Source organism: Schistocerca serialis, chromosome 8 (assembly GCF_023864345.2).
Source record: "Schistocerca serialis cubense isolate TAMUIC-IGC-003099 chromosome 8, iqSchSeri2.2, whole genome shotgun sequence".
Classification (NCBI taxonomy): Eukaryota; Metazoa; Arthropoda; class Insecta; order Orthoptera; family Acrididae; genus Schistocerca; species Schistocerca serialis.
This window is the reverse complement of record NC_064645.1, coordinates 388,060,885-388,084,727: the sequence shown is the minus strand read 5'-3', so window position 1 is coordinate 388,084,727 and position 23,843 is coordinate 388,060,885. Positions and strand designations below refer to the sequence as shown.

The 23,843-nt window shown below is 40.6% G+C and overlaps 1 protein-coding gene across 1 annotated transcript in view; it reads right to left on the bottom strand.

The window, feature by feature from the left end:
* The window catches only part of LOC126417029 (dynein axonemal heavy chain 1-like), a gene marked incomplete at its 3' end in the record, with an annotated part of 951,942 nt that overhangs the window by 901,292 nt on the left and 26,807 nt on the right, over positions 1 to 23,843 (bottom strand). Inside the window, exons 3-4 of the mRNA XM_050084920.1 lie at positions 8,951 to 9,286; positions 7,884 to 8,010 (exon numbers count right to left, since the gene is read on the bottom strand). Of these exons, the coding sequence (XP_049940877.1) occupies positions 7,884 to 8,010; positions 8,951 to 9,286 (463 nt within the window). The remainder of the gene's footprint in view (positions 1 to 7,883; positions 8,011 to 8,950; positions 9,287 to 23,843) is intronic.

The window sequence follows — 23,843 nt, the reverse complement described above, 5'->3', positions numbered from 1 at the left end:
CCTGCAATGACTTTCCAGACAGTACAAGATACGAAGAAAAAGTTTCTTTGTCAACAACATCAACATCATAATCACTCATAAAACACCAGAACTCCTTCTAGAAAAGACAAATAACTTTCAAGATGTTCACACTTGGGCTATATGTAATGAATTAAGAATGAACATAAAGAAAACAAACAGTATGTGCTTCAAAATAAAGAGGAAACACAATTCCATCATGGTAAGTATAAATGACAAATTTATAAATTGTGTAACTGACAGAAAGTTTTTAGGGTGAATACTGACTGTCAATTAACATGGAACAAATATACAAAGATACCGTCAACAAAAAAGAATGGCGTTACTTTGTAATAGCCAATGTCCTGTGATGACATACTATTCCTACATACAATACGCTCTTAGAGGACTGTTTTACTGGGCAATAAGAATTATAATCAAAAGTTGTTGGGATAAATGTACAGGAACTATTTAAAAAACTATGTATTCTTACTGCACCAAGCTAGTACTTTTACCAATCTGTCATGCAAATTAGGGAAAATGTTACAAAGTATTTCATTACTAGTTCTACACAATCGTGGAAGAAGAGCCAAATTGCATTTATATTTACCAAGCAAAAACAAGAAACCCAAACACATTTCCTATCATCAATTAAAATTATTTAATACTACCAGCTGTACCCAGCCATGCACTGCTGTGGCTCAGTCTGGTTGAATGAAAAAGAAAGAAAAGTGAAAGCACAAGTTTCTAATATGTACGGGAAATGGACATACATTCTAATCACATTGCCCCCCCCCCCCCCCGTCCCTGTCTTATCTCCTCCTCCCACTCTCTTCGTCCATCTCCTTCTTCTTCTCCTCCTCCCCCCCCCCCCCCGTCTCTCCATCTCCTCCTGCCCCTCTCCTACTCTCTGCTCTCTATGTCTATTTCCTGCCACCCCTCTATCCATCTCCTCTCTCCCTCCTTCCTGTGACCTTGAGCTTCGTTTACTGTTATTGCCAATTCAGATTCTGTAGTAGAATTCCAAACAGAAGCTGATACGCCATAAATACAACTTTCCTGCTTTCTGTAAAAACAATCTGTGAGGAAGACAACAAAACTGCACATTGTTGTATGAACAATTCATGTTTAAAAACATATTATAAGAAAGAATATATATTGGGTGAAACATTTTCTCTAATGATTTAAATGCCCTGCTATCGTAGTTGAAATTACCTGCGACAAAGGAAACAAATTACCAAATTTTTACAGCAGAGTATTTTCTTCCTCGCAGTCAGTTTTACCAGAAAAATCTACATTGTTGTTTAAAAAATATCATCCAAATGTTTCTTACACTAACATGTAAAAATCTGAAGTAAATTGGACAAGAATTTTTGAGAATTTTGGGACATTTCCCTCTTATATGTTACATATTTATTTATTATTATATTTATGAAAAAATAGGCAGATAAAAACTTGCAATTCAAGTCAGTTGATTGACTTAGTTTTCGAGTTTTGCAACCACAAACAAATGCAGGTTGAATTTTTATACATAAATACAAACTGCCAAATGAGATGAAAAAGATTAGTCCTACTACACTACACCTGTTTAAAAAGGGAGCTAACACAGACTGCTCAATTAAATATTAGTGAGAGAACTCAGAGTAATGATTAATTGGCCTAATGAAAAGGGACAACACTCTGCCACATTACAACACCTGATCACAATACAATGCTTTTACAAGAAAATTTTCTGCCAAGATTTATAGTGCACGATGTTGTTGTTGTTGTTGTTGTTGTTGATGTGTTGTTGTGGTGGTCAGTCCTGAGACTGGTTTGATGCAGCTCTCCATGCTACTCTATCCTGTGCAAGCTTCTTCATTTCCCAGTACCTACTGCAAACTACATCCTTCTGAATCTGCTTAGTGTATTCATCTCTTGGTGTCCCTCTACGATTTTTACCCTCCACGCTGCCCTCCAATACTAAATTGGTGATCCCTTGATGCCTCAGAACATATTCTACCAACCGATCCCGTCTTCTGGTCAAGTTGTGCCACAAACTCCTCTTCTTCCCAATTCTGTTCAATACCTCCTCATTTGTTATGTGATCTACCCATCTAATCTTCATCATTCTTCTGTAGCAACACATTTCGAAAGTTTCTATTCTCTTCTTGTCCAAACTATTTCTTGTCCATGTTTCACTTCCATACATGTCTACACTCCATACAAATACTTCCAGAAATGATTTTCTGACACTTAAATCTATACTCGATGTTAACAAATTTCTCTTCTTCAGAAACACTTCCCTTGCCATTGCCAGTCTACATTTTATATCCTCTCTACTTCGACCATCATCAGTTATTTTGCTCCCCAAATAGCAAAACTCATTTACTACTTTAAGCGTCTCATTTCCTAATCTAATTCCCTCAGCATCACCCAACTTAATTCGACTACATTCCATTATACTCGTTTTGCTTTTGTTGATGTTCATCTTATACCCTTCTTTTAAGACACTGTCCATTTCGTTCAACTGCTCTTCCAAGTCCTTTGCTGTCTCTAACAGAATTACAATGTCATTAACGAACCTCAAAGTTTTTATTTTTTCTCCATGGATTTTAATACCTACTCCAAATTTTTCTTTTGTTTTCTTTACTGCTTGTTCAGTATACAGATTGAATAACATCGGAGAAAGGCTACAACCCTGTCTCACTCCCTTCCCAACCACTGCTTCTCTTTCACGCCCCTCGACTCTCAAAACTGCCATCTGGTTTCTGTACAAATTGTAAATAGCCTTTTGCTCCCCGTATTTTATCCCTGCCCACAAAACAGGTGCATAATAGTAATGTCCTATCACTCACCATGGTGGGATACTGACTTTTGCAGGTGGAGTGAAGAGAGGACATTAAGATATGCAAGGAGCATCGCTGCACGATTATGAGGCTGGAGTCAGTTTCCCGAACATATTGGAGGGAGTGCAAGGACCATATCAGCACATTCATGGGCCAGGAGTCACCAGTGGGTATCCTTATTACAGGGTTTGGAGTAATGCTGTGCAAACTATGTTTAATACTATAAGTTATCTGATGTAATTAAAAGAACATTCTACAATACAGGCCTATTTAACAAAGCATTGAAATTTAAGACCATGAGCTCATATTCGGGAGGATGGGGTTTTGTCTGCCCAGTCATCTTGATATAGGTTTTCTGTGGTTTCCCTAAATCATTTCGGGAAAATGCCACAATAGTGGCTTCAGCAAGTCCATGGCACACCACCTGTCCTACTGCCAAAAAAACATATAATTATACATTCATTGTCTATGTAGGCTATATTTTGAACTATTTATTTTCGTTGCATTACGTCAAATCCTACATCTTTGAGAGAGGATCACTGGATGAATAAAATAAATAAAATGAAAGAAAAACTAGCTGGAGTTGCTATTACTGTCAAAATGACGCCACTAAAGGAACAAATGAGAGCAGCAGTTTGTGCGTGTAAATAACTACATAATTATAATTGCAATATGTTATCAAAAAGTATTTAAGGAGTGTAATGTACCTGTTTACAGCAGATTGTCAAGCTTACTTAACAGTTATGACCTCATGAGGCACAAATTATTTACCAGAACAAGCACTCAAACCACCATTCTACCATATTGAAGAAATTCATTGTTATATAATACTGTAATTTTAATAACAAGCCTACTGTTTCTTTAAAGTTATCAGTTAATATTATACTGTGTGTGTGAGAGAGTGAGAGAGAGAGAGAGAGAGAGAGAGAGAGAGAGAGAGTATAAAAATTTGGAACTTCCTCGCCAAAGGTAGGAGGGCGAAGGATATTAGTAAGGTAGTTTGTGTTCACAGTGTATCATCGTACCCACGTCTATGTATCACTCGATGAAAGGAACAGAAAACATCAATTACCTTGCGTCGGTAGGAGATATCGTGACATGTAGGTAAATACTATCTTAAAAACTATCTAAAACAAAACTTAAGATATAATTTTCGGTTAAAATTACGAACGAACAATACATTTTTAATATTTTATGGTACCTGTATTAGTTAAAAATAAGGATAAACATTATGGATGCTTAACTTTTTTAACATTAATTGGGATAAATGGTCAGTCGTCAAAATAGAAATATGCAGACACACAAATACGGCTAGCGTGGTTTCTGCGTTTTGCATCGTCAAGTAATTTTATTTTTGGGAACTCAATCTTTCTTTGACGTTTCAATGGTTAAAGGGCTTTGACGTGTCTTCAAGATGGAATATGTTCTTTTAAAGAGCAGATTTCAGCCACAATATTGCACTAGCAATACTTACAGTATATTTTCGTGGAGTAGCTTTCGATTTGTTTAGGCTAGTCTTCAAACTCGTATATCAACGTGCACTCTGAACTTTACTGTATTTCGTGGTAATTGTCAAAATATTACTAGTGAATTATGATCATTAATCCGACATAACCATTACGTACTAATTAGCTGCGATCGAACAAAAAATTAACAAATAATCTCCCGTCTGGATCTACAATAAAGTTTCTGTCCTGTCTGGGATTCCCCCAAGCAACTACAACAAACTATTAAGAATGTCCGACAAGTGTGATGTTACGACACTACACGGCAAGTCGAATGTTAATAAAACAGTGTGGCGGCCCGGTGGAAACTAAGACAATCCTAATAATGTATTTTTATGTTTTGAACAAAAAATAAACTATCTTTGATTAATTTTTTCATACCGCATTACTTTAAAACATGCTAAATTTGGTCACAAAAATGCTAAACTGCTAGCAATGGTACAACTCAAATCTGTTTCACCTACCTACATTCAGTGGTGACCGTGTAATCCTTAGATGACGTCACGCGCTGCACAAAGACTATTAATAGTGACCTCTTTTTCGACAGCAGGAGCCCTATGCTCGTCGAGCTCCTCGAGCGTGAATCTCCCGCGCTGTGAAGACACTTTGCAGAAACTGCGACGCACTATCAAGGCAAAACGCACGGGAATGCTGTTGGATGGAATCATCCTGTTGCGCGATAAAGCCCGCCCCCACAATGCCATTCGGCCTCCGTGCACCCGTGTGATTTTCTCATCCTTGGTAATTTGATGAGAGACATGCGTGAATGCCAGTTTCTGTCGGTCGAGGAAGAGAGAGAGTGAATGCGGTTTGCATCCGTCAGCGGCCCACCACATTCAACGAAACAGTAATGGATTGTCTCGTCTCCCAGCGGGATAAAAGCCTTTAACGCATGCAGCCATCGCGTGTTATTCGCTACGTTGTACACATTCGCAATGGAGACTTGTGATGCCGAGATTACTACTTAGGCGTTGAGGACAGCGCCAAACTCCTACATTGGTAATGCAAGTGTTCTAGTAAACAACCAACAGGTGTCAGACAAGCTATGCGAAGTCAAGGTTGTTTACGAGCAGGGCTGTGGGGCAACACTGAATGTGGAAAAAAATGGGGATTTAGGTTTGTGCAGTCTCGAAGTAAACTGACACTATCTCTGCAGAGTGCACAAAATTAACAGATGAAGAAAACAGTTTTATGAAGTAACTTTCTAATACTGCACTGTAGAACCACCGACGGACATCAATAACAGAATATCTGGGTTTATTAGTTTACTCATATTAAGTATGAAGGGGCGATATGTATTTACTTTCTTAGGAGAAGAAAAAATTCTTAGCCACGATCACAATAAAACACTGCATTGTGGATGACCACCCTAAGTAGGCGATTTGTGTACACGATAATTTTAAATTTTACATTTGACGTGCGTACACATCATTCACGTCATATGTTGTGCACCTGCATCCGAAACAAGATGTTTATAATAACCAGTACGAAGATCTGATGATGGTAACATAGTTTTACCGAAAGCGTTCATCCACAATGCAGTGTTTTATTGCGATCTTGGCTAAGAAGTTTTTCTTCTCCTAAGAATAGCTGGATTTAGTTACGTCTGTCAGTACTATTTAGACGTACGAAAAATCCATGCTAGTTTCCCCAGAGCACCTGCGGATCTTGAAAATCTGTACCCGAAATTGGCACAGGTACGGTCAAAAATGTGTAATCCTTTCATACAAACGTTCGTAGTCATTGCTGTAACCGTATTAATCATGAGTAAGGAAAAAAGAAAGTTTTAAAATGTGTTTAACAGACTCCTCGGTTTGCCGTGAATGTTAAGTGATGGCTTCAACGGTGCACCATTTTACTTGCGAAGATAGCTTTCAGGTTTGAAACTGTGATGTATTAGCACTCATTACAAGAACATCGTGGAATTGCCTACAAATCGAAGATACCTTACTACCGGATTGGAAGAACTCCCTCACGAAAAAACCATCTGGATACTGCACATTTTGTAGTCTTTGCTATGAAGACAGTAGCTACAACTTGAGGTAACTGCTTGGTCAGCAGCTCTGGACGATTTCTAAACGAGCGAGAATAAAAGTGGGAAATCTTTTGTTTCGCAATATGGGCTTAGTATTTCGGACTAAAGAAAGTAATCAAAAGACATGAGATTAAAGTTACGCTCTTCGGATCATTATTGCAACAAGTGGACACGGAATGACTTCTGAAGGATGTAATTATAGCGGACAGTGGTTCAGTAAGATGTAGACATGAGAAAAAGTTGTAAAACAATGCATACTTGACTTGGTGATGCTTGCAGATGTGGTTAGTAACGCAAGATTCGGATAGTATATGGAAGGCACCTGCATATAAATCGCTAATTTAGGAAAGATGTTCCAGTTAACTTAATCCTAGTTATTGTAAGCGCAACATGAAAATTTTCGGAATGAGGAATTTTAGTTATATGAAGAGGGTTCGCGACGCGGTCTCTGTCAAGTTTCTTTCGGTCAGTAATCGAACGGGGAATCAAAGCTGATTTCAGTCGAAGATTTTTACGCCTTTAAGCAGCGTCTTGGTCTCAAGAAAACTTTTGTTTTACAGTCTTCGTTATTAGCGAATGCTTTTCTTTTAATGTGTAAGTAGAGATTTAATTTCATAACCAAGTTTTAGCATCCTAGGGCGTTTAGTTTAAGAACGGCATTGCCAGGAAGATTTGTTTTAAGAACGGCTGTCGGGTTTTAGACTGGCGTCACTTTAAATGAATTTCCACAGTTCCAACAGATTTTAATCTCAGATAGAATCTTCACTTCAGAAGTTTGGTCGCCAAGTAGAATTAGCACAAGAAGACTGAAATATTTTATTTTCAAAGACAATTTGAGTTACGTTTATCAGGAGGAGTTGAGTCTTCCCTTGCGTTTCGCAGTAATAAACCACAAGAAGAGAAGATGATGTTCTATTTCAACTCATCCTTTTTTTCTATTCATTTTCGGAGAAAAAAGGAAAAGTGTAAATGCCAAGTTACGAATCCAGCGTTTTGGGAATTCGATCTCCAGTCGATTCAAATGTTTTCTGTCACTTACCGTCACCTTCGTCTCTGGCAAACGATGTTATTGTGAGAAATGCACTGTGATTTGGAGTCCAAGCTCTAATGTAGTTCCCCCACAACTAATTGGACAAGTCAGTCCAAATGTCAGAGGAGGAGAAGAAGAAGAAGTAGAAGAAGAAAAGGAAAAAAAAACAGCTGTGAGCAAAAAGCTGAATTCCGTTCTTGGTATAGCAATATTTCACAGGTCAGTCGCATAGTCCAGCTTTAAAATCAAATTCTTGCTGTAGTTTAGAATCCAACCAATAACAATGCCAAGTAAATAAATATGTTTTTAACAATAACCTAATGTAAGAGTGACTGAGAGTCTTCAGATCCTGTGTACGTGAGACAAAGTCATTCTACGAGGGTATACTGAACCTCAGGCGTGGTGATAGTAGAGTGCGTAAATATCGCTTGTCTATGTAACTAAACTAACTGAAACATTTAGTTCAGGAACATTTCAAATCAGTTTACCCTGTCGAGACTGTCCCTTGGAGGCGAAAACTTTAAGCCTGATGCCATTTTCAGCAGTTTATTGAGGCTTGCTTCGTTTAGATCTGGTATTCCCGGCAGCATCATACAGTCGACGTAGAACTGGTACCTTCGGAATAACAGTGAGAAATAAAAACTATTAAAACGTATAGCGGCTAATTGTGACACATGAATATCAATTAATCCGATAAGTTTAGAATATAACGTACTCACCACTGTTCACAAACATTTCGATATACTGAAATAATGTACCTTATACTTCACACTTTTCAAAAAGGCGATTATTTTGGTATTTTAGTATTTTCCTACACACTCTCTCCCATTGTATATAGTGAAATACTGAAACAACTACCGAGCGAGGTGAACTGTTTGTTGCAAAATGTTTCTTTGCAAACATTATCGAGTGCTGCTCGGTTGCTGTGGGTTTAGCGCGGTAGATTGTTAACCGAAAAGGCCCGAGTTCGATTCCTGGCCGAGTCGGAAATTTTCTCCGCTCGCACTGGGTGTTGCGTTGTTCTTACCTTCGTATCGTCATAGCTAACATAAAAAACGATAGCATGGCGTCACATGACAAATCTAAGCCGTTGTAGCTTCGAACCAGGGTTTCGGTTTGACGCTAATGAACATACTGAATTGTCAAAGCACACTGTCGTATCGTCTGTTCACTGTTGAGGTGGCTGTGTGGGCGCGTATCGAAAACCAATAAATTAAAAAATCTCTCGAATGCTATGAGAATGAGTACATCTTTACACTTTTTTTTAAAAAAAAAGAAAAGAACGAATACAGTTGATCCAGTATATCTTTATACAGAATGGTAGTGATTATTCGTATAGCTAATAAGTTGAGTCCTTGAATACTGCTACTAGTCGAAAGTATAGAAATAAAACCATTAAAAGAGTCTGTGATCATTATGTTATCTTGTATTAATATTTCTAACTGCTTTTGAATGTCACAGATTTTAACAATTCGGGAACCAGCAAAAAAAGGATACTATGGTTGCTGCTGCATAGCATGAAGTGCCCTCTGGTTTGCACTTCCGGCTTACTCACTTTATATTGTTTTCGGCCTCGTCTCTCCTCTGAACGGCATCTGCGATTCTATCGGCAAAATTTATTGGATCTTCCGCTTTAAACATGACGTAGATCCTGGGTAGATGAAAGATTCTGTCAGTCCCATCAGATGTGCTGAGAACTGTGTACAGCTTCGCCTCCTTGTCGTAATCCGTGACTGCAACGCGGACCCAATCGTAGAGGCTGGTTATATCATTGTCTGGGCCGGTAGGGATGCTGCCGTCAGTTCCTCCGGTGAGCGGGATAAATGCTTCGGCTGGAACTGGGTGCCTAACATCGTCGACGATGCCGACATTTATCCATTCATCCGGAGTCCTGTAAGTACAGAAATTTTATATGTGACACGGTTAAAACTAATTCTGCAACATGCAAATCAGTAAATTTTGTAGTATTGGGAAGGTGCTGTTGTCAGTAGGCTGCTGCTACATTCTTTCTTCGCACCACGAAACGAGGGGAATTGAAAGTTCCCATGGCAAAACATGAATTCTCACTTTAGTAGCTACCACCATTTTAAACTTATAAGTGGCGGCTTTGCACAATTACCATATATTTAACTGATCAATCAATTACAAAATCTTTTGTTACTTAGCAACAGACGTTTCAAATAATAAGAACACTATTTTTAACAGAAAAAGATTCAAAAGTAGTGCAAAGCTTAAAAAATGTGGCAGTATCGACAATAGAACGTACTTACCGGAGTCGGTTAATACATTCAATGATAATCAAGATGGCTACTAGTGTTTTGTGTGTGTGTGTGTGTGTGTGTGTGTGTGTGTGTGTGTGTGAGCTGTTATAGGGTAACATAAATAAGTATTATAAACAACTCTAGTGACATGTGAATAAATGAAATCCCAGTATTTTATGATGATTTCAGTTTCTTGTCAAAACAGCAGTCAGCATATTTATAAAATTTTTCACTTGGTGCCTATGTTATATGCTGTTGATTTCATTTATATACGCCATATTAGTGTATTTAACTTGAAACTTTGTTAGTAGCTGAGAAGACAAAAGTTATCGAGCGATCGGAACTAAATAACGGTCGCCTAGCCAATGCTTAAAATATTAATTATCTGATTAATATTTCAGTCATAATTCTCTTACTTGCATAAGAAAGTTAGTATATCTTAATTCGTACTTACTTTCTGATTCTCTTGGTCTAAGTATTTAGTCACATCTGTACGTTAGGTTATTGTTATGAATCGGCCTGTTGATTATTTTGTTTAACGTGGACAAAGCCAAAGACTGCAAATTAGTGCTGCGTTTAAGCACGACTGAAACAGATCGCGCAATCTACGTCACAGGCTGTGCTCAAGATTTCGATCGTCTCGCGATGTAGCAATTTCTATTCGTACTATCTCCACGACGTGTGCCAGGGCTGTCATAATATTTTCGCAATCGCATTTGATTTCGGCGTTGTACAGGAATTTATTCACAACAGAATAAAACAATGTTATTAATGTACTATGGACTTTATTAATAAAGGATTGAAGTATCTTCTATGGTGCAGATCGTAAGTAATCATACTCAACCTAATTTTTAAGCTTTCGCTTGTCCCGCGATCTAGCGACGTCTGTTGGTACTATCTCCCAACTCTTTGTTTTCGCGATAGTAGCTAAACTCATTTATTATGATTATTTTGATTACTTGGCATTTAATGTCTAAGCAATTGTTTTCTCTTCTTTTCTGGTGACATAACTCTTACTGAAAGCGTCTTATAGGCAGGAGATCCTCAGATTATCTGACTGCCGGTATGTGCTAGTTCATTTAGCGTTACCCAGGGTGCACGTGTAGTTATACTACGGACGCGAACTAGCTTTACACTTTGTTATATTAGTAATGTTTGTTTGCAATTATTAACGTTTGTTATATTAGTGATTTGTCTGTTTCTTTCTTACGTGTCTGTATTGCCATACGATAAGTAAATAATAAAATAATAAATTCCCTTCTTGTCTTCAGGTTGATTAAAGGGTAATAGCTATTTTTTTATCTGGTATTCTAATATGTGAGCAGGGAACGAAACGGTCATTAGCAACCCACTATTGTGTCTATATTGCGAAATGACTAATTCGGTGCACCCCACGCGGTTTCAGTTTCAGGTTATCTATCTAACGGCTTCAAGCGGCAACAAATATTGATTTGCAATATTTCGTATCGTAATTGACCGAATTTAGAATGCTGCCATAATCTACTAATTAAGAGCTATAATCTTCCGTTAAAGGTTTAACACAGTACGAGAGGTATTGTAGTAGTTCAGGACGCGCAAATTACCCAGACTCTATATTCATCCAGTATTCCAGTGTGAGAGCACTTGGTGACTTGCAAAGAACGAGCCACACAATTTCAAACTTCTGTGAAACTTTTTCTCGCTTCATGATGATTACAGGAAAAATTCTTATCGCTTACTGCATTTTCGCTGTTCATGCAGTAAAATTTCAACTGCAGGCATGTCGAAATAATTTATTACTTCTTTTCTACCAATTATAATCGCAGTACGATTTGCAGACCGTATTCATATAGGCCTACACGGTAAACTACCTAAAATTTGCACCGCAGATATTGCGGAACTGGAAAGTGCTACTGAAGTGCGGTTTTCACAGAATGGAATGGTAGTCAGGGGCCCGAATTGTTATCCAATCAACTGATTGTAATAATACTTAGAAAGTATATTTCTTGTGCAAACATTCACTTTTTGAAATGGAACAATGGCTTTGGGCACTAACAAACTAAAAGTAGATTAAATTAGAATGTCGGTGGTATTTGTTGTAGGAATGTAGTGCGAGCCGGTTACGAGATGTATTTCGAAAAGCTCTCACGCCGACTCTTGTACAAGACCTGTGGTAGCACACACTAAAGAAAAACACAAATGTACACATTAATTAAGTGGACTCTGACAGGTTGTGTTCAAAATGACCACCGGCAGCGGTAACACACATTTCCAGTCTGGTATGGAACGACTGCTGCACACGTGCTAACATTTCAGCGGAGAAGTCAAGAGCAGGCTGCACTAATACGTAGTTGCATATCATCGGGTGTAGTTGATATGTCTTTGTAGATAGTGTCTTTCAGCCTCTCCCACAGAAAAAAGTCTACAGGCGTCAAATACGGGGAACGGGTCGGCCAAGATACAGGTCCTTTGCGTCCAATCCTGCGATATGGAAACAATTCGTGAAGACATACTGTAGTAGTTCGTGCACTATGAGATAGACAGCCATCATGTTGGTACCTCAAGTTGATCCTAGTCTGCAGAGGAACGTCTTCCAGCATCCGTGGAATATGGTTTGTAGGAGGCTGTGCTAGTTGAGCGCGTTCAGTATTCCGTGTTATCAAGAACGGGCCTATGAGCTGATGGTTCACTGTCCCGCATCACATGTTTACAATCCATGGACGCTGGCGGTCGAAGTCACGAAGCCAAAGGGAATTGTCGACATATCAACAGTGTATGTTTCGGCGGTTTACCTGGCCATGAATGATAAATGTGGCTTCATCCCTGAACAAGTCCGTAGCTCGTGGTCTTGCGGTCGCGTTCTCGCTTCCCGCGCACGGGATACCGGGTTCGATTCCCGGCGGGGTCAGGGATTTTCTCTGCCTCGTGATGACTGGGTGTTGTGTGTCATTCATCATCATTGACTCGCAAGTCGCCGAAGTGGTGTCAACTAAAGAGGACTTGCAATACGGCGGCCGAACTTCCCCGCATGGGGCCTCCCGGCCAACAATGCCATACGATCATTTCATTTCATTTCATCACTGAATAAGATACATGACACTTCTAGGCCATCCTATCTTAATGCCCATGTACAGAAATCAACCGATTCTCATAATCATTTCCATGCAGCTCTTGATGGAGATAGACAGGTCAGGCGTGCACTACACACCGGAAGCAGCTACTAGGGTAGCAGAGTACGTGTGGCGTGCACACGGGGGTTTTTTAGGTTAGAGGGACCCCCCCTTGGGCGAAACGATAAAATACCTGACGGCTTACCAGAGAGGACATTATCATCGTTGATAAAGAACGTCCGTCCTCAGAGACCAAAAACAGGAAAAGTTAACGTAATATTGGTAAACTGCAGGAGTATCCAGGGCAAGGTTCCTGAATTAGTATCTCTTATTGAAGGAAATAGTGCGCATATAGTATTAGGAACGGAAAGTTGGTTAAAACCGGGAGTGAACAGTAACGAAATCCTAGACACAGAATGGAATATGTACCGCAAGGATAGGATAAATGCCAATGGTGGAGGAGTATTTATAGCAGTAAAGAATTCAATAATATCCAGTGAAGTTATTAGCGAATGCGAATGTGAAATAATCTGGGTTAAGTTAAGTATCAAAGGTGGGTCAGATATGATAGTCGGATGCTTCTATAGACCACCTGCATCAGCAACCGTAGTAGTTGAGCGCCTCAGAGAGAACCTGCAGAACGTCGTGAAGAAGTTTCGTGATCATACTATTGTAATAGGGGGAGACTTCAATCTACCAGGTATAGAATGGGATAGTCACACAATCAGAACTGGAGCCAGGGACAGAGACTCTTGTGACATTATCCTGACTGCCTTGTCCGAGAATTACTTCGAGCAGATAGTTAGAGAACCAACTCGTGAAGCTAACGTTTTAGACCTCATAGCAACAAATAGACCGGAACTTTTCGACTCCGTGAATGTAGAAGAGGGTATCAGTGATCATAAGTCAGTGGTTGCATCAATGACTACAAGTGTAATAAGAAATGCCAAGAAAGGAAGGAAAATATATTTGCTTAACAAGAGTGATAGGGCACAAATCGCAGAATATCTGAGTGACCACCATCAAACGTTCATTTCTGAGGAAGAGGATGTGGAACAAAAATGGAAAAAATTCAGAAACATCGTCCAGTACGCCTTAGATAAGTTCGTACCGACTAAGGTCCAAAGCGAGGGGAAAGATCCACCGTGGTATAACAATCATGTACGAAAGGTACTACGGAAACAAAGAAAGCTTCATCATAGGTTTAAGAGTAGTCGAATCATAGCTGATAAGGAAAAGCTGAACGAAGCGAAAAAGAGCGTAAAGAGAGCAATGAGAGAAGCATTCAACGAATTCGAACATAAAACATTGGCAAACAATCTAAACAAGAACCCTAAAAAGTTTTGGTCATATGTAAAATCGGTAAGCGGATCTAAATCCCCTATTCAGTTCAAATGGCTCTGAGCACTATGGGACTCAACTTCTGAGGTCATTAGTCCCCTAGAACTTAGAACTAGTTAAACCTAACTAACCTAAGGACATCACAAACATCCATGCCCGAGGCAGGATTCGAACCTGCGACCGTAGCGGTCTTGCGGTTCCAGACTGCAGCGCCTTTAACCGCACGGCCACTTCGGCCGGCACCCCTATTCAGTCACTCGTTGACCACGATGGCACCGAAACAGAGGAAGACCGAAGAAAGGCAGAAATACTGAATTCAGTGTTCCGAAACTGTTTCACTGCGGAAAATCGTAACACGGTCCCTGACTTCAGCCGTCGCACGGACGCCAAAATGGAAAATATTGAAATAAACGATATCGGAATTGAAAAACAACTGCTATCACTTAGTAGCGGAAAAGCATCCGGACCAGACGAGATACCCTTAAGATTCTACAGTGATTATGCTAAAGAACTTGCCCCCTTTCTATCAGCAATTTATCGTAGATCGCTGGAAGAACGTAAAGTACCTAGTGACTGGAAGAAAGCGCAGGTCGTTCCCATTTTCAAGAAGGGTCATAAATCAGATGCGAATAATTATAGGCCTATTTCGCTTACGTCAATCTGTTGTAGAATAATGGAACATGTTTTGTGTTCTCGTATTATGACGTTCTTAGATAATACAAATCTCCTTCATCATAACCAACGTGGATTCCGCAAACAGAGATCATGTGAAACTCAGCTCGCCCTATTTGCCCAAGAAATTCACAGTGCCGTAGACACTGGCGAGCAGATTGATGCCGTATTCCTGGACTTCAGGAAGGCATTTGATACGGTTCCGCACTTACGTTTAGTGAAAAAAATACGAGCTTACGGAATATCGGACCAGGTTTGTGATTGGATTCAGGATTTCCTAGAAGAAAGAACACAACATGTCATTCTTAACGGTTCAAAATCTGCACATGTAGAGGTAATTTCGGGAGTACCGCAGGGAAGCGTGATAGGACCTTTATTGTTTACAATATACATAAATGACTTAGTTGACAACATCGGTAGCTCCGTGAGGCTATTTGCAGATGACACGGTTGTCTACAAGAAAGTAGCAACATCAGAAGACTCGTACGTACTCCAGGAGGACCTGCAGAGGATTAATGCATGGTGCGACAGCTGGCAGCTTTCCCTAAACGTAGATAAATGTAATATAATGCGCATACATAGGGGCAGAAATCCATTCCAGTACGATTATGCCATAGGTGGTAAATCATTGGAAGCGGTAACGACCGTAAAATACTTAGGAGTTACTATCCGGAGTGATCTGAAGTGGAATGATCACATAAAACAAATAGTGGGAAAAGCAGGCGCCAGGTTGAGATTCATAGGAAGAATTCTAAGAAAATGTGACTCATCGACGAAAGAAGTAGCTTACAAAACGCTTGTTCGTCCGATTCTTGAGTATTGCTCATCAGTATGGGACCCTTACCAGGTTGGATTAATAGAAGAGATAGACATGATCCAGCGAAAAGCAGCGCGATTCGTCATGGGGACATTTAGTCAGCGCGAGAGCGTTACGGAGATGCTGAACAAGCTCCAGTGGCGGACACTTCAAGAAAGGCGTTACGCAATACGGAGAGGTTTATTATCGAAATTACGAGAGAGCACATTCCGGGAAGAGATGGGCAACATATTACTACCGCCCACATATATCTCGCGTAATGATCACAACGAAAAGATCCGAGAAATTAGAGCAAATACGGAGACTTACAAGCAGTCGTTCTTCCCACGCACAATTCGTGAATGGAACAGGGAAGGGGGGATCAGATAGTGGTACAATAAGTACCCTCCGCCACACACCGTAAGGTGGCTCGCGGAGTATAGATGTAGATGTAGATGTAGATGTAGATGTGATAGGCACGGAACCGATGTCGATGGAAAATACGCAGGACACTTCCTGAATTACGCCACTTCCTCGTGCGATTGTGCTGGAGCTAACGTGCGGATCAATTACAACAGCATAAAGAAAATGAATTCCGCCCTCTTCGGTCGTCATTTCTTTCCTTCTGTTACGTTCTCTAGCTGTTACACTATCACTTTCACGTAACTAGTCGAAGGGGTTGATAAATAATTGCAGAGATGGTTGACGTATATAGGGATATCTTGCTGCATGCAACGTACAAGAACGAACAGCAGTCTTCCTTCAGTTTCCATACACTATGAGCATATCGGTTTTTTTTTCTGCAAGTCCCATTGTCCACTCATACGACGTATTGCTTGGACTGTCACACATTATCTGAGTAGCAAGTCGCAATGCGCTCGTAACAACATCGTACCATCTTCAACTCTGTAGTCCTGTTCTCCTTGGTTGCGTGTAATATTACGACATGTAGACAATTGCAACTGGATGATACACAATTTTCGTGCCATATGCGCTTCGCCTTTATTCTTTGCAAGGCATCTTCAATGGAAAAATTCCATGTATTATGTTCTACATGTTCTGTTTTTGTTCCATTTTTTACGCTGTTCTTCTTTTAATAATTGCTATTTGCGGGTCTGTGAATACTTGATTTTGTTCATTTCCTAGCGCCGTGAAGCGTGGAAATCAAAAACTCATATGGCAATTATAAGAAAAAGAACAGAGCCAAAAATGGAACAAAAAAACAACACGGAACCTGCCATTGAAGATGCCCTTGCAAACAATAAAGGGGAAACGCGAATGGCACGAAAATTTTTCATTCAGTTGTAATTAGATGGTCCAAAAGTAATACCGTAATAACAACACCGCACCTAGCAATTACGTACATTGAAAGGCACAAACAAAGAATCGGCGTGGAAACTATTACCACTGACATTCTGATTTATCCTACTTTTTATTCTGGTAATGTCTATAGGCACTGATCCACTTAAAGTGAATGCTTGCATAAAAGATACATTTTCTAAGTATTATTACAATCTGTTTATTGGCTAAAAATACGAGCCACTGACTACCAACCCATTCTGTGAAAACTGGAAATCAATAACGCTTTCCATTTTCGCAATACTTGCGGTGCAAGTTTTAGATATTCACCCTGTTACCACTGAATGTACTTGCAAAATTATTTCACTGTACGACACGTAATTTAGAACATATGACGTCAAAAACACTGCCGGCCGGAGTGGCCGAGCGGTTCTAGGCGCTTCAATCTGGACCTCTACGGTCGCAGGTTCGAATCCTGCCTCGAGCATGGATGTGTGTGATGTTCTTAGGTTAGTTAGGTTTATGTAGTTCTAAGTTCTAGGGGACTGATGACCTCAGCTGTTAAGTCCCATAGTGCTCAGAGCCATTTGAACTTTTTTTTTTTTTTTTTTGTCATAAGCACTAAGATGCGTGAAAAACAAGCTTTTGCTTAAAATGGAGAGCAAATTATACAGACTATATTCATTCAGTGTTTATAATGAGAGCACTTAGATACTTCAGATAAACTTTAAACATAATATCAAACATTTTCTAATCTTAGCCTCGATTACAAGCTTAGCGTTAATATTTATCACAGCAATTCATTTGTAAAGCAACCAGACATTTGAAGCGGATTTATACATGGGAGAATCGATAGTTTACTTGTAGTCTCAAACACGTAAATGAAATGTTATTTTCGTTTGCGCTTGGTTTAAAGGTACGATGCTCGAATTTCAAGCTCATGAAAATGTTAAATTTTAAGCAGAGTTATGACTTCTTGTGGGAAGTTGGTATTTCTCACGTATCACTTGCTCTCACTCACGCCACGCGAATCAAATATCATGCGGATGTTCGAGCAGCTCATACCCGAACGAGCTTTGCGGCGAATTGTGAAATGGCGTGAAACAGTGTGCCCGTTCGAAAGCGTGTACCGTGTGCACAGCCCTACTGTAAACTGGAGATATTGCATCTATACCACTTCCCGTCTACATCTACGTGGTTACTGTGCCATTCACACTTAAGTGCCTGGCAGAGGGTTCATCGAACCTTTTTCATACTACTTCTCTACCATTCCACTCTCGAATGGCGCGTGGGAAAAAGGAACACCTAAATCTTTTCGTTGGAGCTCTGATTTCTCTTATTTTATTGTGATGATCATTTCTCCCTACGTAGGTGGGTGTCAACAAAATATTTTCGCGGAAGAGAAAATTGGTGATTGAAATTTCGTAAATAGATCTGGCCGAAAAGAAAACCTCCTATGTTTCGGTGACTGCCACCCCAACTCGCGTATCATATTAGTGACACTCTCACCCCTATTGCGCGATAGAAAAAGCCTTCTGGAAATCTAGGAATGTGGAATCGATCCGAGATCCCTTGTCGACAGCACTCATTAGTTCATTGGAATAAACTGTGTTGCACAAGAACGATAGTTTCTGAATCCGTGTTGGTTATGTATCAGTAAGTCATTTCCTTCAATGTGATTCAAAATGTTCGAGTACAGTATATGCTCCAAAATCCTACTGCGAGTTGAGGTCAGTGATATGGGTCTGTAATTCAATGGGTTACTCCTATTTCCTTTCTTGAATATTGGTGTGACCTGTGCTACTTTCCAGTCTTTAGGAACAGACCTTTCGTCAAGTGAGCATTTGTGTATGATTGCTAAGAAAGGCGCTAGTGTGTCCGCATACTCTGAAAGGAACCTCATTGGTATACCATCTGGACCGGAAGACCTGCGTTTCTTAAGTGATTTGAGTTGTTTCGCAACACGTAAGATATCTACTTTTATGTCACTCATGCTAACAGCTGTTCTTGTTTCGAATTCTGGAATATTTACTTCATCTTCTTTCGTGAAGGAATTACGGAAAACTTATTTAGTAACTCCGCTTTAGTGGCACCATCATCGGTAACATTTCCATCGCTATCGTGCAGTGACGGTATTGACTGTTTTTTGCCACTGGCGTACTTTACATACGACTAGAATCTCTTTGTGTTTTCTACCATATTTTGAGACAATGTTTCATTGTCGAAACTATTAAAAGCATCTCGTATTGACGTCCGCACTAAATTTCGAGCTTCCGTGAAACTTATCAGTCTTGGGGATTTTGCGTTCTTCTGAATTTGGCATGCTTTTTTTGTTGCTTCTGCAACAGTGTCTGGCGTGTTTTGTGTACCATGGTGGATAAGTCCCGTCTCTTATTAACTTATGCTGTATGAATCCATCTATTGCTGTCGATTCTGTATCTTTGAATTTGAGCCATACCTGGTCTACACTTACATAATTAGCTTGGAAGGAATGGAGACTCTCTCTTAGGAATGCATCAAGCCAATGTTTATTTTGCGTTTATTTTTAGTGGTTTTGGTTGATATGGTTTTGAGCCTCGCTACGTGTTCACTAATCCCTGTATCCGTCATGACGCTCTCTATTAGATCAGGATTATTTGTGGCTAACAGGTCAAGTGTGTTTTCGCAACCATTTACAATTCGTGTGGGCTCATGAACTAATTGTTCAAAGTAATTCTCAGAGAAAGATTTAGTACAATTTCGGAAGATGTTTTCTGTCTTCAACTGACTTTCAACAAGTATTTTCGCCAACAAATCAATGGTAGATTGTAGTCTCCACCAATTATAACAGTATGAGTGGGGTACTTATTTGTAATGAGCTTCAAGTTTTCTTTGAACTGTTCAGCTATTATATCATCTGAGTCGGGCGGTCGGTAGAAGGAGCCAATTATTATTTTGGTACGGCTGTTGAGTATCCATAGTAATTCGCAGGAACTATCTATTTCACCTTCACTACAAGATAAACTACTTCCAACAGACGCAAACACACCACCACCTACTTTATTTAATCTATCCTTTCTGAACACGGTTTACGCCTCTGTAAATATTTCGGCAGAATTTACCTCCGGCTTTAGCCAGCTTTCTGTTCCTATAAAGATTTCAGCTTCAGTGCTTTCTATCAGCGCTTGAAGTTTTAGTACTTTTCCAACACAGCTACGACAATTTACAACTACAATACCGACTGTTGCTTGGTCGATTCTTCAGCCTACACGGTCGCAGAACCGTCTGAGCCTCTGATTCAGACCCTCCACTCGGCTCTGTACCAAAGGTTCGCAATCGGTCCCGTCGACAATGCTGCAGATGGTGAGTTCTGCCTTCATCTCGCTAGCAAGACTGGCAGTCTTCACCAACTCAGATAGCCGCCGGAAACCAGAGAGAATCTCTTCCGATCCACAGCGACACACGTCATTAGTGCCAACATGAGCCACCACCTGCAGTTGGCTGCACCCTGTACCCCTCATGGCATGCGGAAGGACCCTTTCCACATCTTGGATGACTCCCCCCAGTATGTACACGGAGTACACATTGGCTTTCTTTCCGCCCTTAGCTGCTAAATCCCTAAGGGGCTCCATCACCGACCTAACATTGGAGCTCCCAATGACAAGCAATTCCCACCCTCTGCGCTTGTCCGGACCTCTCAGGAAGACCGGCCGCTGCCGCAACAGGCGAGGCCGCCCTTGCTGGCTCAGAAGTACTTTCAGCAGTGGGCAGTACCTCAAACCTGTTATGGAGGAAGTGTACAGCCTTGTGGCCAGCACCAACTTTCGCCTTCCGTCCAGGGATTCGCGACCCGCCTCGGTTCGCCAATCACCGTCAGGCAAGTGTCGACCGGCAGGGACGTCCGAATCCGAGGGCGCAGTGGCATCAAAGATCCCAGGCGATGCTACAGGTTCCAGAGGCGCCAAAGCGCTCGCCTTGGATGTCTCAATGTCACCGCGGCCCAGGGCAACAGCCTGGAGCCTGTCGAGCACGGCCAACACAGCTTCCAGCTGTTTACGGACGGTGGCGAATTCCCCCTGAATCCGTACACAACAGGCGCAGTCCGTATCCATCCCCAACAATTTTTTCCTCTCATTTATCTCACAAGCCGTTCAAAACAAACAAATGACTGACGCCTACGGGGAAATACACTATTCAGAACTCTCAAATCCTATAATAAGCCCGAAATTGTGAATTAATCTATGCAAGTACCCAAAAACACGCAAAGAAATTAAGAATTAAACTAGGAAACAAATAAGTGAGCTAAGATTATACGACTTGCTGCTGGCTGCTGCTTATCCAATGGCGGCAGGGAGCTTGCAATTCTTATTAGGACTTCAGGAAAGTGATATAATTTTGGGAACTATCTAAAGACAGTGATTTGATAAGTATTGAACTAATTATTAGAATATCAGTTCGTCGTATAATCCTAGTTGCACTACATGTAGTCCCTTTGTAATCAGAATACCGAAGCGTTCGACGGTGAATGCTTCTACATCTACATTTACACACCACAAGCTACGGTGACAGTGCGTGGCGTAGGAAAGTTGGGGTACCTCTATCTGATCCCCCTCTCCCTCTTCCATTCGCTAATGGCGCGTGGGAAGAATGAGTATCGGTAAACCTCCGTATTGACTTAATACCTCTAATTTTTACGTTGTGCTCACTTTGCAAGACTTAAGTGGGAGAAAATACGTTGACCAACTCTTCCCAGAACGTACTTTCTCGGAATTTCGACAGTAAACATCTCCGTGAAGCACAACTCCTCTCTTGTAACGTCTGACACTGGAATTGAGCATCTTCCTAACGCTCTTGGTCGACCAAACGATCCCGTGACGAAACTCTCCGCTCTTCGTTGGATCTCGTGTGTTTCCTCTATTAACGCAATCTGGTAAGGGTTCTAGACTTACGAGCAATACTCAAGAATCGGCCTAACTAGTGCTTTGTATGTCACATCTTACGTCGACGAATTACATTTCCTTAAGACTCTTTCTATGAATCTGTCTGGCATCTGCTTTTCCTACTAATGGGGGCATGCCAGAGGAAAGGGTCACCAAGAGAACGGGTCAGTATTCAGGGATGTGACAGGAACGATCAACCGTAGCAAATAAATCTGGTAAATTTCGGCTCTCAATTACATACCTTAAGAGCTATAAGCACTTGTTTACCTTCGCTACAGTGAAACACATGTCTTCTACTGCACAGCTGCGACCCAGGAAATTTTAAACGATGTTTCAGTTATATTAGCTAATTCAATCTCTTTCTATAAATAAGGCGCTTCTATAGTTTCTCCAGTGAAAACCCCAGTGTCCACCTATTAGTTGGCTGGTTGATTTGGGTGAGTGGACCCTCGTCGGATTAGGGAAGGATGGGGAAGATAGTCGGGTGTACCTTTCAAAGGAACCATCCTAGCATTTGCCTGAAGTGATTTAGGAAAATCATGGGAAACCTAAATCAGGATCGCCCGACGAGGTTTCGAACGGTCGTCCTCCCGAATCGAGTTCAGTGTGCTAACCACAGCGCCACCTCGCTCGGTACCTGTAGTTGAAGTTCTTTTAAACTTGCAGTGACTACACATTGAAAATGAGCGATGTATGGGTGAATCCGTAAAGATATTACAAATTTTCAGGGATGATGAAGGGTAAATGTATCAAAAAAGTCTAATAAACAAGGGCGCTAAATTTTTATTTTATTTTACACGTCTAGTTAGGTAGGTCCAAATTGAGGAGCAAATCTCCGAGGGCATGGAACGTGTCAGCACATGACATTACAACATAAAAGTAATGTTGTTGTTGTTGTGGTCTTCAGTCCTGAGACTGGTTTGATGCAGCTCTCCATGCTACTCTATCCTGTGCAAGCTTCTTCATCTCCCAGTACCTACTGCAACCTACATCCTTCTGAATCTGCTTAGTGTATTCTTCTCTTGGTCTCCCTCTACGATTTTTACCCTCCACGCTGCCCTCCAATACTAAATTGGTGACCCCTTGATGCCTCAGAACATGTCCTACCAACCGATCCCTTCTTCTGGTCAAGTTGTGCCACAAACTTCTCTTCTCCCCAATTCTATTCAATACTTCTTCATTAGTTATGTGATCTACCTATCTAATCTTCAGCATTCTTCTGTAGCACCACATTTCGAAAGCTTCTATTTTCTTTTTGTCCAAACTATTTATCGTCCATGTTTCACTTCCATACATGGCTACATTCCATGCAAATACTTTTAGAAATGACTTCCTGACACTTAAATCTACACTCGATGTTAACAAATTTCTCTTCTTCAGAAACGCTTTCCTTGCCATTGCCAGTCTACATTTTATATCCTCTGTATTTCAACCATCATGAGTTATTTTGCTCCCCAAATAGCAAAACTCCTTTACTACTTTAAGTGTCTCATTTCCTAATCTAATTCCCTCAGCATCACCCGACTTAATTCGACTACATTCCATTATCGTCGTTTTGCTTTTGTTGATGTTCATCTTATATCCTCCTTTCAAGACGGTATCCATTCCGTTCAACTGCTCTTCCAAGTCCTTTGCTGTCTCTGACAGAATTACAATGTCATCGGCGAACCTCAAAGTTTTTATTATTTCTCCATGGATTTTAATATCTACTCCGAAATTTTCATTTGTTTCCTTTACTGCTTGCTCAATATACAGATTGAATAACATCGGGGAGAGGCTACAACCCTGTCTTACTCCCTTCCCAACAACTGCTTCCCTTTTATGTCCCTCGACTCTTATAATTGCTATCTGGTTTCTGCACAAATTGTAAATAGCCTTTCGCTCCCTGTATTTTACCCCTGCCACCTTTAGAATTTGAAAGAGAGTATTCCAGTCAACATTGTCAAAAGCTTTCACTAAATCTACAAATGCTAGAAACGTAGGTTTGCCTTTCCTTAATCTTTCTTCTAAGATAAGTCGTAAGGTCAGTATTGCCTCACGTGTTCCAGTATTTCTACGGAATCCAAACTGA